The 13346-nt window shown below is 37.4% G+C and overlaps 1 protein-coding gene across 8 annotated transcripts in view; it reads right to left on the bottom strand.

The window, feature by feature from the left end:
• Nucleotides 1-13346, bottom strand: part of Ptprd (protein tyrosine phosphatase receptor type D) — a 470962-nt gene that overhangs the window by 36822 nt on the left and 420794 nt on the right. For 7 of the 8 annotated variants that reach the window (XM_050123912.1, XM_050123917.1, XM_050123913.1 and 4 more), the window contains 2 exons: nucleotides 7731-7850; nucleotides 7106-7260 (listed from right to left, as the gene is read on the bottom strand). In XM_050123912.1, the coding sequence (XP_049979869.1) occupies nucleotides 7106-7260; nucleotides 7731-7850 (275 nt within the window). Of the gene's footprint in view, nucleotides 1-6531; nucleotides 7008-7105; nucleotides 7261-7730; nucleotides 7851-13346 lie in introns of those variants that run through there. The other variant, XM_050123920.1, reaches the window with a different exon arrangement.

The raw sequence follows: 13346 nt of genomic DNA, 5'->3' as shown, positions 1-13346 counted from the left end.
AGCCACCTTGGGGGGCTGAAGATTTACTGCAGAAATTCTGCCATGGTACAAAAATATTTCTGGAACTCTTTCTTGGCAGTAAAGTGCCTATGGCCTGTTCCTTTGAACTTACTAATAGTGGGACATCTTTGTCCTTAAGGGTGACCTTTTTTATTTTCAGTGACAAGAGGTGCCAAGAACTTGGTTTGTGTGCTAGACGACGGTTGAGCGATTAGTCAAGTCTTCTGACTATGTGCTAGAAGGCAATTATTTAAGCAGATCTAATAAGAACTTCCTCAAATATTTAGAAGAAAGGTACCAGTCAGGAAAATTTTGTAGAAAGTGAAAGCATTGGGAATTCATTCATCACCTTAAATATGGTAGTGGTTTCTCAGCTGGAGGTGATGTTTTCTGGCAGAGGACATTTGGCAATACTGGAGGACATTTTTAGCAGTCATAACTGGGGAGAAGTACCCTACTCTCACCTAGTGGGCAAAGTCAAAGGATGTGTTGAACACTTGTCACTGTATAGGAAAGCTGTCACAGCAACAGTTATGTGATCTAGGGTGTCAATAGTGCTGGAGATGGGATCCATGGTCTTATGGTAACAATCCACTTTACTGGGTGACTTTTGCCACAGAATACAGCCATTAATACATCTGTGCAGTGCTACATGGTCTGCCCATCGAGATGGAGGTATATTTTCAAATATTTATTTATTTATTATCTACACAATATTCTGTCTGTGTGTATGCCTGCAGGCCAGAAGAGGGCACCAGACCTCATTACAGATGGTTGTGAGCCACCATGTGGTTGCTGGGAATTGAACTCAGGACCTTTGGAAGAGCAGGCAATGCTCTTAACCTCTGAGCCATCTCTCCAGCCCTGGAGGTATATTTTCTAATACAGTTTCTAAATCACAAATTACTTAGATCTCTATTTTGCTTTCCTGAAAATAAAAACTACTAATAGTCAATAATTATTTTATGTAGTGCTAAGATAAAATAATTATAAAATATTAGTAACTACAAACACTTAGTTTGTTGTTGTTTGTTTTGCTTTTGCTGTTGTTTGATTTTTTTTTTTTTTTTTTTTTTTTTTTTCTTATGTTCTTCTACCGGGTCAAATCCACAGAGCGTTCCTGCGTTAGGCGCCCACCACTGCACTGGTTCTGGTCTTTTTTTTTTTGAGAGGTAACCCTGGCTGACCTGGAGTTTGCTATGGAGACTAGGGTGGTTTCAAACTCACAAAAGTCTACCTGTCTCTGCCTCAGGTTTTATGCAGAATTATTGATATTTTAAGAACAGGATCTGGGATCTCAGGTTCCACTTAGTGTAATTAACATATTCCATCCACCTTCTTATCAAGAAATGATGGTTTTTTTAACAGCCTGGGCTAGCTTCTCCTATTCCTTTATTTACACATGAAAACATATCCTGGCCAGTGGGATGTGAATGAGTGATCCCTGATAAACCTAGTGGGGAGGAATGGAAGAGCAAGAGTCACGAGAAATGACGGCAAGACAGTATTTCTGATCTAGCCGCTGAGTTTATTATTTTTCAGAAGCTGTTATACAGCAAATGGGCAAGGGGGAGGGGAGGTGTCAGGTCTGCTGGAATTCAGGCCTGGAGACATTCTTAGCTGATAGGTAAATACTGAGGGTCTGTGCTTGTTGACTAACAAAGGAAATGCTAATGTTTTCTAAAAGCCTGGTGCCTGCAGGTCTCACTAGGCTAAAGTCCTAGGTCCAGAACTTGCCCTGCAAAGGTGAATATCTTACTTGTGAACTTAAGATGGCTGTAAACGAAATGCAGATCTCAAAATACAGGTCTTTGCTTCCAGCAAAAACAAACTTTCCTGGTTTATGGACAACCTTATTTTATTCTTTCAGCTCGTAAACATCACAAAACTATCGTATTTGGTAAAAATATTGTCTCTTCACAGAAGAAAAGATTTTAATGGAACACTAGGAAAAATTAGAATGGCGTTCAGAATGAATGTTTTTAAGTGTTTGACTTAAGTTTTTAACAGACCTAGTAGCTTCTTTGTGTCACAAGGTATTTTGGATGCAATATTTGAAAGGGGTTTGATTTTGAGAAGGTAATTTTCCTCAATATTTACTTCTTTTTAGGGACAAAGGGTTATGCAGTGAAGAAGGCCTAAGTAGTTTCTTGTTTTAGTTGTCATATGCAAAGTTGAAAACTAATATGAAGATTGGCTTTTAGGATTCTTGCCAACACCAAATGTATGATTTTTTTTAAAAAAAAAAAGTATGTGCACATACATGTGTACATTTTTATATGTGTACATGTGGGTACACATGTTTATGTAGGTGTATATATGTATGTGGGTTTGGAGTCCAGGGGACAACTTCAAAGTAATCCTCAAAGAGGCTATGTGTCTCCTTTGAGAATGGCCTCTCCCTGGCCAGTAGCTCACCAATTAGGCTAGATTAGCTGATCAGAAAACTCAGAGATCCTTCTGTCTGTACATCCTTCCCTCTGGAACTACAGGTTTGCACTCCTAAGTCCTCACAGAGCCTCAAAGCCCAGCATATCCACGTGGATTCTGGGGACTGAACACATGTCTTCAGGCTTACATTTTAAGCACTTTACCAATTGAGCCATCCATCATGTGACTTTTAAGCTTGATCACGCTTAGTGGCCTATTTGTGATCCTAAGACATTATTAATGTTCATCTGGCCTGAGATTTACCTAGTTTTAAATCTGGAATTTGGATTGAATTGAGAATCTCAAAGATTTTCATGACCTTCAGGAGGAGTGTTTTATTATTCTTAAGATTGCTTCATTCAAAAGACATGTTCAAGGGTGTCATGCCCTCTCTCTTCCTGTTTACTTACATAATAAACACATATTTCCTATGAAGAAAATTTATTTTCCTGAAATCAAAATATATAACTAAAGAATATCATGGCTTAAACTTTTATGACTGCTTCAATGAAATTATAGTTTCATCTCAAATTCATTTCTAACAAGGACTATATACTCAAAGGAAATGGGTTCTTATTGTCTTTTAATACAAGAAAATAGAACATATAGATCATTCTTAAGGAGTTTTAAAAATGACTTTGATGCCACTTAACCATCTGAAACCACCTTTCTTTATACAGGGCCATGAAAGCAAAGATGCTACTACGTTAAGACTTCATCTTAAAGGCACTTAGAACTCCAGTGTGAAGTTCCATGTGTTCTTATCAGCATCATTTGAAGAATCAAATGCTTTCAGGTTTCTATAAGATCAGTCCCAGAGAACTTAGACAACAATGAGGACACTAAGAGAGACTTACATAGATCTAATCTACATGGGAAGTAGAAAAGGACAAGATCTCTTGAGTAAATTGGGAGCATGGGGACCTTGGTGGGAGGATTAAAGGGAGGAGGGGAGAGGCAGGGAGGGGAGCAGAGAAAAAAGTAGAGCTCAATAAAAATCAATTAAAAAAAAAAGAACAGACTGATGTTATAAGCTGGATTCTCTAATTCAAACCATTAAAATGTATCTATTACTGAGAAAAAAAATCTAGAGAAATTACTATTCTAGAAAATACTAAAAAATTTGACAAGTATTCTGCTATTTGGATATATGTCCACATCTAACTATTAACATTTCAGTAGTAGTTCAGCTCTTCTTAGAGTTTCAGACTGAGATTTTTATATGTGTGTACATACACACTTATATACTAACATAGTGATAATGTAACATTGTCTCACACCGTTAAATCATTTCATGACATTATATTCCATCCCCATAAAGTCCTTACTGCTGTGAACAGTGTTGACATAGTTGACAAATAAAATACAGAGACTAGGGGAAATTCAATAAATTTTTGAAACACAAAACTCGTGGGTAATGAGCAACCATTCTCCAGAGACAGCAGCACTCCCTCTGAAGAACAGCTATTTCCAGTACCTCTTCCTGCCTGTGAGGCACCAAGCTTTCCCATACTCACATTCTCTCCCTCTGCCCCTCCCTCTTCCATCATTGACTTGCTAACCTCATCCTTGTAAACGTTTTTAATACCCAAGCATTATAATTCTTTTCTAAAAATTGCTCTAATTTCTATTTACTCAGTGGCTTTTCCTCCTTACTTCTGGCCTACCCATTAACAAGCAGAGTCACTATAAAATGTGAATGTTTTGGCTATCCCCAGACCTCTCTGATTCTCCTCCATGCTCACCGTTTGTTTGTTAGGTTTGTTGTAGTTAGTCTCAGTTATCACTGCTTCTTTTGTAGAGAAAGACACATCTGAGCATACAGTAAGAGAAACTAAACGTGAGGTTCAATATTGAAAGCCAAGAACACTTTGTAACTGCTTGTTACATGATCACGGTGGACACTTCCCCTTGGTGACTTCAAGATAGTGTCTCCCTGTGTGGAATGTAGTGCTTCCAGATAGGTTCAAACTGACCCTCCTGGGCTCCAATCTAACTAAATGAGCATTTTTATTGAAATGATATTAGTCTGCTGCTCATGGAACCTTCATAACAACGTGCTGTCCCCATTTGCTCTCAGTCATTACTTTCCTCCTAAGCTTTATCAACTGTTTCCTGATGTCGCCACCTTACAGAAATGGAAGCACGTCTTTAGTTAAAAAATCGTTGTTTAAAAATAATGTATCTATTAGATTTTTAGATGGGGGGTGCATGAGCCCCAGGGGCAGCTGAAGGACTGATGTGGGAGTGATTTCTTATTAATAAAGAAACTGCCTAGGCCCATTTGATAGGCCAACCCTTAGGTAGGGAGAAAAAATAGAACAGAATGCTGGGAGAAAGAAGCTGAATCAGAGAGTTGCCATGATTCTCCCACTCCAGACAGTCGCAGGTTAAGATCTTCCCTGGTAAGCCACCTTGTGGGCTACACAGATTATTAAAAATGGGTTAGATCAATATGTAAGAGCTAGCCAATAAGAGGATGGAACTTATTGTTTAAAAGTGCTTAAAAGAATACAGTTTCCGTGTAATTATTTTGGGTAAAGCTAGCCAGGTGGTGGGACCCAGCCCGCTGCTCCTATTACAACAGAGGACAACATTGAGGTACCAGTTCTCTCCTTTCACTTTTACATAGGTTCTGGGGATTGAACTAAGCTTGGATGGCAAGTTTGTCAGCCCTAAGATGGTGCTAGATTTTAAATGCAATGCACATCATAAAACCATAATGCTTTGGTTCAATAGAAACTTTATAATTGCTTTCTCCTAATTTTTGTTCTTCTTATTTTATAAGTACAATTCTCTTTGTTTTTATTTGAAGGTGTGTGTGCATGTGCACTGGTGCATATGTGTAAGGTCTGCTTCTTTTTGCCATAAGGCCTATAAGATCAGCATTTCTCCTTTGAGGTCAACTTTCCTGTTTATCCACCTGAAAATGTTTGGGATACTGCCCATACGATCTTCGTAAGCAAGTTTAGCTTGCACCAGGTAGGGATAACATGTAACTAGCTACATTAGCTGTTCAAAACTTATAAAAAGGTTTATACTTCAAAGCACAGAGCATGTTCTAAAACTAACAGCAGGAGACTAAGACTTGGCTTTCACTACCTAAAACTACTTATTCAAATGAAAGAAAATGATTTTATGTCTTATTATCATGTAGAGAATGAGAACTGATGTGCAGGGCTTAGAGGTTCCTCTCCTTTATGTGGAAGAGCTAGAACCAGATAAGAAGACAGGAGCTTGAGGCGAGCACTCTACTCAAGCCAGCAAGCTACTGCTGTTCAACTCAAATCTCTTGATTTCTCAATTATGCGTCTTTTAACCTCGCATGAAAATGTTAGGAATATTTTTTTTAAAAGTGATACACGAAGGGGCTTTGGAATTATAAGATATCAGCCAGGAACACAAGTGAGCTCTATTACTGCCTCTGTTAGGAGAGAAACTCTCCCATTCAGACATCTGCAGGCCATTGTTCAGTAGTTACCTTCTTAGGGTGGACAGGCAGGTGAATTTTCCAGGTTTCATTCTTCTCCTATGCCCCAAATGATCCCATTCTGAGGGTTTATTATAATACAATATAATATGTAGCCCAAATGATGCTATCAATTGATGACATAATTTATAATTATTAATGTACCAATAAAATATATTTATTAATTTATGATAAATAGGATCAAAATGTAGTCTTCTTGCCTATTTATTATAAACTTCCACTTTAGTTTGATTTCATTGCTCAAGAAGACATATTTGAATTACTCAGATTATAAGGAACTATTGTGGAATTACATGAGCAGATTCATGTAGTGTCCCGAACAGAATACATTCAGCATTAGAGAACATAGAGAGTCTAACTAGGCATCTTAAACACTTTATTACTAGAGATATTTGAGAGGAGCTCAGGCATCTGGAAGAGATAAACTGAATATTAAAATACAGGAACACTTACACATACAGACACTGTGTGATTATATAGTGGCTTATAGTCAGAATTAAGTAAAGGTATAAATTATATATTTCAAGAGAAATACAGTTTATCATTTCAATGTACACAATAAAATTTATTCTAAATTACATGTCTTTTATCAAATACATTTAAAAGATCAAGATGGTGTATTTTTGTATGTGAACTGATATTAATAATGGATAAATTACATCTGGCTTTATACTAAATCATCCTCCATGAATGCTTGGATGACTGCAGCATTGTGTTCTTCCACATTTTTCCTATGTAATGGAAATGTTGTATCAATCCAGCTCACAAAAGACTGCTAAAAAGTTTATAAAATATTTCTAAAGAGCTTTTTACTAGATAGAAAGTAAAATTTAACCCTGATGATAATGTGAACATTTAATACTTTCTGTTTCATTTATGATCACATACACAATTAATTTTGTGTTTATTATTTACTTTTGCACCATAGAGAAATCAGTGGGTGGGGTGGGAATGTGGTAGGGAGGACCTGTCCTGCATCCAGAGGCATTATGCCTTTCTATCAAGTCTTTCCTACTGACCTTAGTACAGGGCTCAATTAGCAAGAGCCACTTGAATGCAGGTATTTACATCTCCCAGTATCAACAAGCTGCAAAGAGAACATTCAGCAGAGAACAGTTTGTACTTCTATTTCTACTCCCGGTCCTTTTGGCTGCAAATAAAGCAAATGCTCTCACTGGTCCTTACCTGCAGTGCACAACCATTGGCCCTGCATCAGGAGGGTTACAGGTTTTGACTCTTCGTAAGAAAGCTAGGAAAGGTGTGGGGTGCTCTGGAACCCCGTGATCTGGCCAGGCGGTAAACTGGAACTGTCTCACTTCCCTCTTCTCACTCGAACCATTCTGTGACAAAGGAATAGAGTTTCAGATGCTGCTTTCTAACCTTAGGTGGCAAGGATGAATTATACTAAAACGTGCTGTCTCAATTCTTTCCTCTTAGAGAACAGCCTTCTAATAAACACTACCTGGAGCCCCAAGCCCTGAGCTCTCCCTAAATGAGCAGTATTTGCTCAGGCATGTGAACATTTCATATGAGAATCACTCCACATCTGGCTGCAAGCATCAGGAGTGTTCTTGTGTATTCCTAGGGAAGAATTAATTCTTCCATTGGGAAACTTTCTCAGAGCATAGGTTTCACAGTTACTGATAAAACACTAGTCCAAGAGGAAAGGGGCTAGGCTGACTGAGATTCAAGGATGACTTCTTTCTTCTCTGTTGAGAGTGGGACCAAGATTTAGGTAAGACTTCAGGGATTTTGGTTTCTTTAAATAATGGGAGGAACACCAAAGGAGAAAGAAAGACAAAGAGCAAACCTTATAAAGTGCAAAGGTCCTGACACAGTATGTGGCCAGCTCCACAGTATCCAGCAGCGTCACTTGGACCAACCCGTGAGTCTCAGTGCCTCTGCTGGGCCAATATTGGTCACACTTGACCTAAAGAAAGAAGTGACACATTCAGGCCAGATGCTCATCAACTCTTCTCTTAGTTTCCCTTTGAGTTGTTGTTGAAGGAAAACAGCTTTTCTGCATTTCATTTTATGTTGATCTTTTTCTGGCATGCATTCTTGTTATCCCCAAATATGTAAATTGCTGCTCTGATGCCAATATAAACCACATTTTAAAAACGGGGAGGAATATTAAGCAGTAACAGATTCAATTTTCTGGAAGAAAAATAAGTTGCAGATTGTTGCTGAATAAAATAAGGGGAGAGATAAATGAAATTTTAGAGTACTTGGGGAAAACACATTTGTTATTGGGTAGACACTGTGATTCGCATCAGAAAGATTATACTTAGACATTTAAACTACATGGCGAGATAGCGTTCATCTATCAAGATTTTAAAGGCGCATACTATTCCTCAATGGACTCTTATAATTTACAAATGTGCTTGTTTAAAGGAAACTAGAAATAATTAGAAAAATATATCAAAGTGTAATCCACAAGACAATAAGTGTTTCTTAAAATAGAAGAACAATGGTATTTGTATGCACGACAAATGAAACATGTAGCATCTATGGGGACAGTAATATCTGGTATTTAAGCATGGTTTTGGAGGGTCATTAAGTCAAAGTGGTTTAAACCGTACAATTCATTTTAGATAAATGGCCTACGATTTCAATGTGGAGTACAACAAGCCATGTAAGAACCACTCAACCCAATTAGTTAGATGTAACAAAGAATTATTCCAACTCTGCAGTAAGCCTCAGATTTACTTTATGTGCCCACTGTGCAGCAAAAAGCACAATAAAAATGACAAAGGCATTATATTTTCTAGTGAGGTCATAGGTCGGAAAATATTTACCCATTCTGCCACAGAGAAAAGAAAAGTGGGAGTATTGTTTCACTGTGATCAAATGAAATACATTTCTCCAGGTGAAGGAGGAATATGGTGTCCTTTATTTGAAAAGAAATGATTATAAAGTATGGTTTTTGAGCTACAAAAAGGCTATAGTCATTGTTTTCATAGATGCTAGAAGATTTTGGTGTAGTAAACAGAATTATTAGATAATTATTTGCTTTTCAGCTTAATAAAATACTAACAACATTCTGTGAATGTCACTGCAGTTTGGTTTGCGCTGAGTCTGTCCTCTGGCACTAAGGCTGCTTCTGCATAGATACCAGCCCTTCTAAAAGAGACGGTTTTTAACCACTAGATGATTTCATTGACAAGAAAAAGGAAGAGGACACTCTACTGTGTCTATCTATTTAGTCTACTGTGTCTATTTATTTAGGATGCAGAAATTAAGTTCACAAGGTTGATTCCATTACCTTTCTCTCACCTATGAGACCACACAAAATCACCTCATGAACTAAGCAAACAAAACAAAAAGGATTCAAATTCTGATTAATAAAATGAGTTGTAATAGTATTAAAAATTCTTTATATGTTGTCTACATTCACAGATTAATCTAGTGTTTTTATTTCTATCATAGGCCGCAATTCAAAGAAAAAGCACAAAAGAAAGTTAGTTATTCAAAGAAAAATACTGATGAGCATAGGTTGAACACTTCCATATATCATCTGACCATTTGTTAAACCCACACCATATCTGACAAATTTATCAAAATACTAGATGAAGGGAGGCACATGATTTAAGGAAAAATAATTCATGTGGGGAAAAAAAACCACAAAAATCAAGCCAAAGACATTTTTGTTGTTGTTTGAAATTATCAAAAAGACATCAAGTTGATATCTTGCTGCAGCAGATAAAATAACTTTTTGTATGCTCATAGTGTGCATGTGAATATCCATGGTATCAGTGTTCGGGAAGAAGCTTCCCCCAAGCTCAACAGAACAATGGCAGAAAAATATTCCATTACTAGTCCTCTCTTACACATAGGAAGGCCTTCCCTACTCACTCATTCTCAGTCTACCTGGCACAGGATATGGTTTCACAGGATGAGGAGCTGAAATTTAGAGATAAACACTTTAAGGTTTTTATTCTTAGCTCTATACTACATGAATATTTTCAATTCTAATATCAGTGTATGCTGCTTGAGATTATGAGAAAATAGATGTTTCAGAGAGATTTACTATTTCTTGCTTATTTTAAGGATTTGGGGTACAACGGTAAGTTATTTTTGAAAGATTTCTTTTATTTTTTGATACTTTAATGTCATCATTTTCCCCTTTCTATTCTTTCTTCAAACCCTCATATCCCTTCTTGTTCTCTTTTGAATTCATGGTCTCTTTTCTCAAATATCACTGTTACATACATATGTGTGCATGCATATGTATTTTTTCCCTAAACATATAAATACACTGGCTTGGTCAGTGTAATGTTACTTCTATGCATGTTTTCAGGGCTGACCATCCAATAAAGGTAATTCTCACCCCCTATATAAGAGACTTCTCTTTGCAACAGATGGAGACCATTACAGAAAACCACAACCAATCCAAATGCAGAGTTAGGAACCCTGTAACAAAATTCCTAAGCCTAAGGCCCACGGATCATTGCAGATGAAGGGGTGGAAAGATCATAAGAGGATCAGGATGTTTTCTTTGAGACTCTGTCTCCTAGCAAAGTCAGAAGTTACATCCATAAAGTCTCACCAACACAGCTACCTAAATAAGAACTGAACAAGGATAACAGCAGTAGAAATGGCAAAGTGGACCAGGGAAAACCCATGACGCCTCAACCTTACATAAATGCTGCAGGCAACTAAGGGATGCTGACCATGGCAGAAACAGTCTTCACCAGGGAAGAATACACAACTTGGTTAATTACTAAGCTATTAATTTGAGATATTTCATTTTTAACATTGGCAATACTGTTTTCTTCTAAGGACTGCCTTCTCTGTGCTCCATAGATTTTTGTGCATCGTGTTTTCATTTTCATCTAATTCTAGGAATTTTCAAATTTTCTCTCTGATTTCTTCCTTCACCAATTGTTCAGTAGTTTGTTCTTTAGTTTCCATATATTTATGTATTTTCAGTGGCTTGTATAACTGCTGATACCCAGCTTTATTTCTCTGTGATCAGAGAGAATGAAGAATATAATCTGAACACTTTATTTTTTTTTATTGAGAATTGCTTTGTGTCTTATATGTAGTCTATTTTGAAGCGAGTTTATGAGCTGCTAGAAGACTGTATATACTTTCTGGTTTGGGTGGATTATTCTGTAAATATCTACTAGGTTCATTTGATTCATGATGCCCTTTTTTTAACTTTAGAGATTTATATGTTTAGATTTTCTCCCAAACTAATGAATCTCTAGATTAGAAAGAATCTACAAAAATTAAATCAAGATGACATAAATAAAAAGATCCATACATCCAGCGACAGATGACTGGTTCAAAACTCTCTAAATAAGCAATAAAATAAACAAATAAACAAAACAATTTCAGTGCCAGACACATTGAGTGCAGAGGATCCATGAATTCACTGCAGAATGCTACCAAACCTTCAAAGAAGTAATATCAACATTCGTCAAACTATTTACAAAAAGAATTTAAAAAGGAACCTTTCCAAATTCCTTTTACAATAGCAGTGTTATCCTGACAGTAAACCCAGGCAAAAATTCACCTCTGCCCTGGCTGATTTTATGCTAATTTGACATAATCTAGAGATATCTAAGGATCATCTCAACTGAGAAAATGTCTCTAAAAGATTGGGCTATAGAAATCTTGGAGGGTATTATCTTAATTAATGATTGACATGGAAAGGCCCAGCTCATTGAGGGTGGTTCCATCCCTGGCTGGTGGTTCTGAGTGTCAAAAGAAATCAGGCTGAGCGAGCCAGGGAGACCATGTCAGGAAGCAACATTATTCCATGGCCTCTTATTGAGTTCCTGCCTCTATGTTCCTGTCCTGACTAACCTCAGTGATGCACAGTGATGTGGAAGTGCAAGCAAAATGAACCCTACATCCCCAAGTTGTTTTTGGTTATGGTTTCATTTCAGCAGTAGAACCCTAACTAAATTAACTACCCCCCGAAAAAATGTAATTGAGATAAAAGTCCTGGAGAAAACAGGTATAGAGGGGACACATCTCAATAGAATGAAGACAATATACAGGAAGCCCATAGTCACCAGAATCCTAAATGGAGAAAAATTCATATATTTCCACTAAAATCAGAAACAAGACAAGAATGTAAACTCTCTCCATTCCTGCTAACATTTTAACTAAGGATGCTGGTCCAACTGGATAGTTGCAGGTAGAAGAAAGAAATCTGATCCTTATCTCTCAGCTCTTCAACATAAGACTCAATAACCTGATAAAATAGAGAGTAGAAAATACACTAGAACTCATTGGCACAGGGCGTGATTTCTGGAGAGGACACTGATAGCACAGGCATTAAGATCAAAGATTAACAAATTAGATCCCATAAAATAGAGAAAATCTGTACCAGTTACATATCTGACAAAGGATTCGTATTTAGGATATACAAAGAACTCGAAAATTAAAACCAAATTAAAAAATATGGCAAGAGAAACCGCCACACTGCTTTACAAAGTGGTTGCACAAGTTTGCATTCCCATCAGCAATGGATGAGTGTACCCCTTTCTCCACAACCTCTCCAGCAAAGGCTATCATTGGTGTTTTTGATTTTAGCCATTCTGACAGGTGTAAGATGGTATCTTAAAGTTGTCTTGATTTGCATTTCCCTGATCGCTAAGGAAGTTGAGCATTTCCTTAAGTGTCTTATGGCCATTTGAACTTCTTCTGTTCTGTACCCACACACTGAGACAATGGGGATGTTCTATCAGGAACTCACCAAGGCCAGCTGGCCTGGATCTGAAAAAGCCTGGGATAAAACCGGACTCGCTGAACATAGTGGACAATGAGGACTACAGAGAACTCAAGAACAATGGCAATGGGTTTTTGTTCCCACTGCACGAACTGGCTTTGTGGGAGCCAAGGCAGTTTGGATGCTCACCTTACTAGGCCTGGATGGAGGTGGGTGGTCCTTGGACTTCCCACAGGGCAGGGAAACTTGATCGCTCTTTGGGCTAATGAGGGAGGGGGACTTGATTGGGGGGAGGGAAATGGGAGGCAGTGGCGGGGAAGAATCAGAAATCTTTAATAAATAAATAAATAAATAAAATTATGGCAAGAATCTAAACAGACAGTTCTCAAAAGATGAAATGCAAATGAAGGAGAAATAGTTTTTGTAATGTTCAACATCCTTAGCAACTAGAGAAATTCAAATTAACTACCTTGAGGCTCCTTCTTACCTCAGTCAGAATGCTTATGATTAAAAACAAACAATCAAAAAACTTGAGTACAAATTCTGGCCTTCATATACGGAAAGGGAAATATTTATTCACCACCAGTGGGATTTAAATTATTGGGGCACTACAGAATCAGTGTGATACAGTGTACCACTCTTGGCATATTTCCAAAAGACTTCAAATCCTACTATAGAGGTACCCATGTGCAGTAGATGATGATTAATATAGAGACTCATTATTGATCAGGGTGTAGAGAA

The sequence above is a fragment of the Alexandromys fortis genome, unplaced genomic scaffold, assembly GCF_014885135.2.
Source record: "Alexandromys fortis isolate MF-2015 unplaced genomic scaffold, M_Fortis_MF-2015_v1.1 scaffold_166, whole genome shotgun sequence".
Taxonomy (NCBI): Eukaryota; Metazoa; Chordata; class Mammalia; order Rodentia; family Cricetidae; genus Alexandromys; species Alexandromys fortis.
This window is presented reverse-complemented; position numbering and strand designations above follow the sequence as displayed.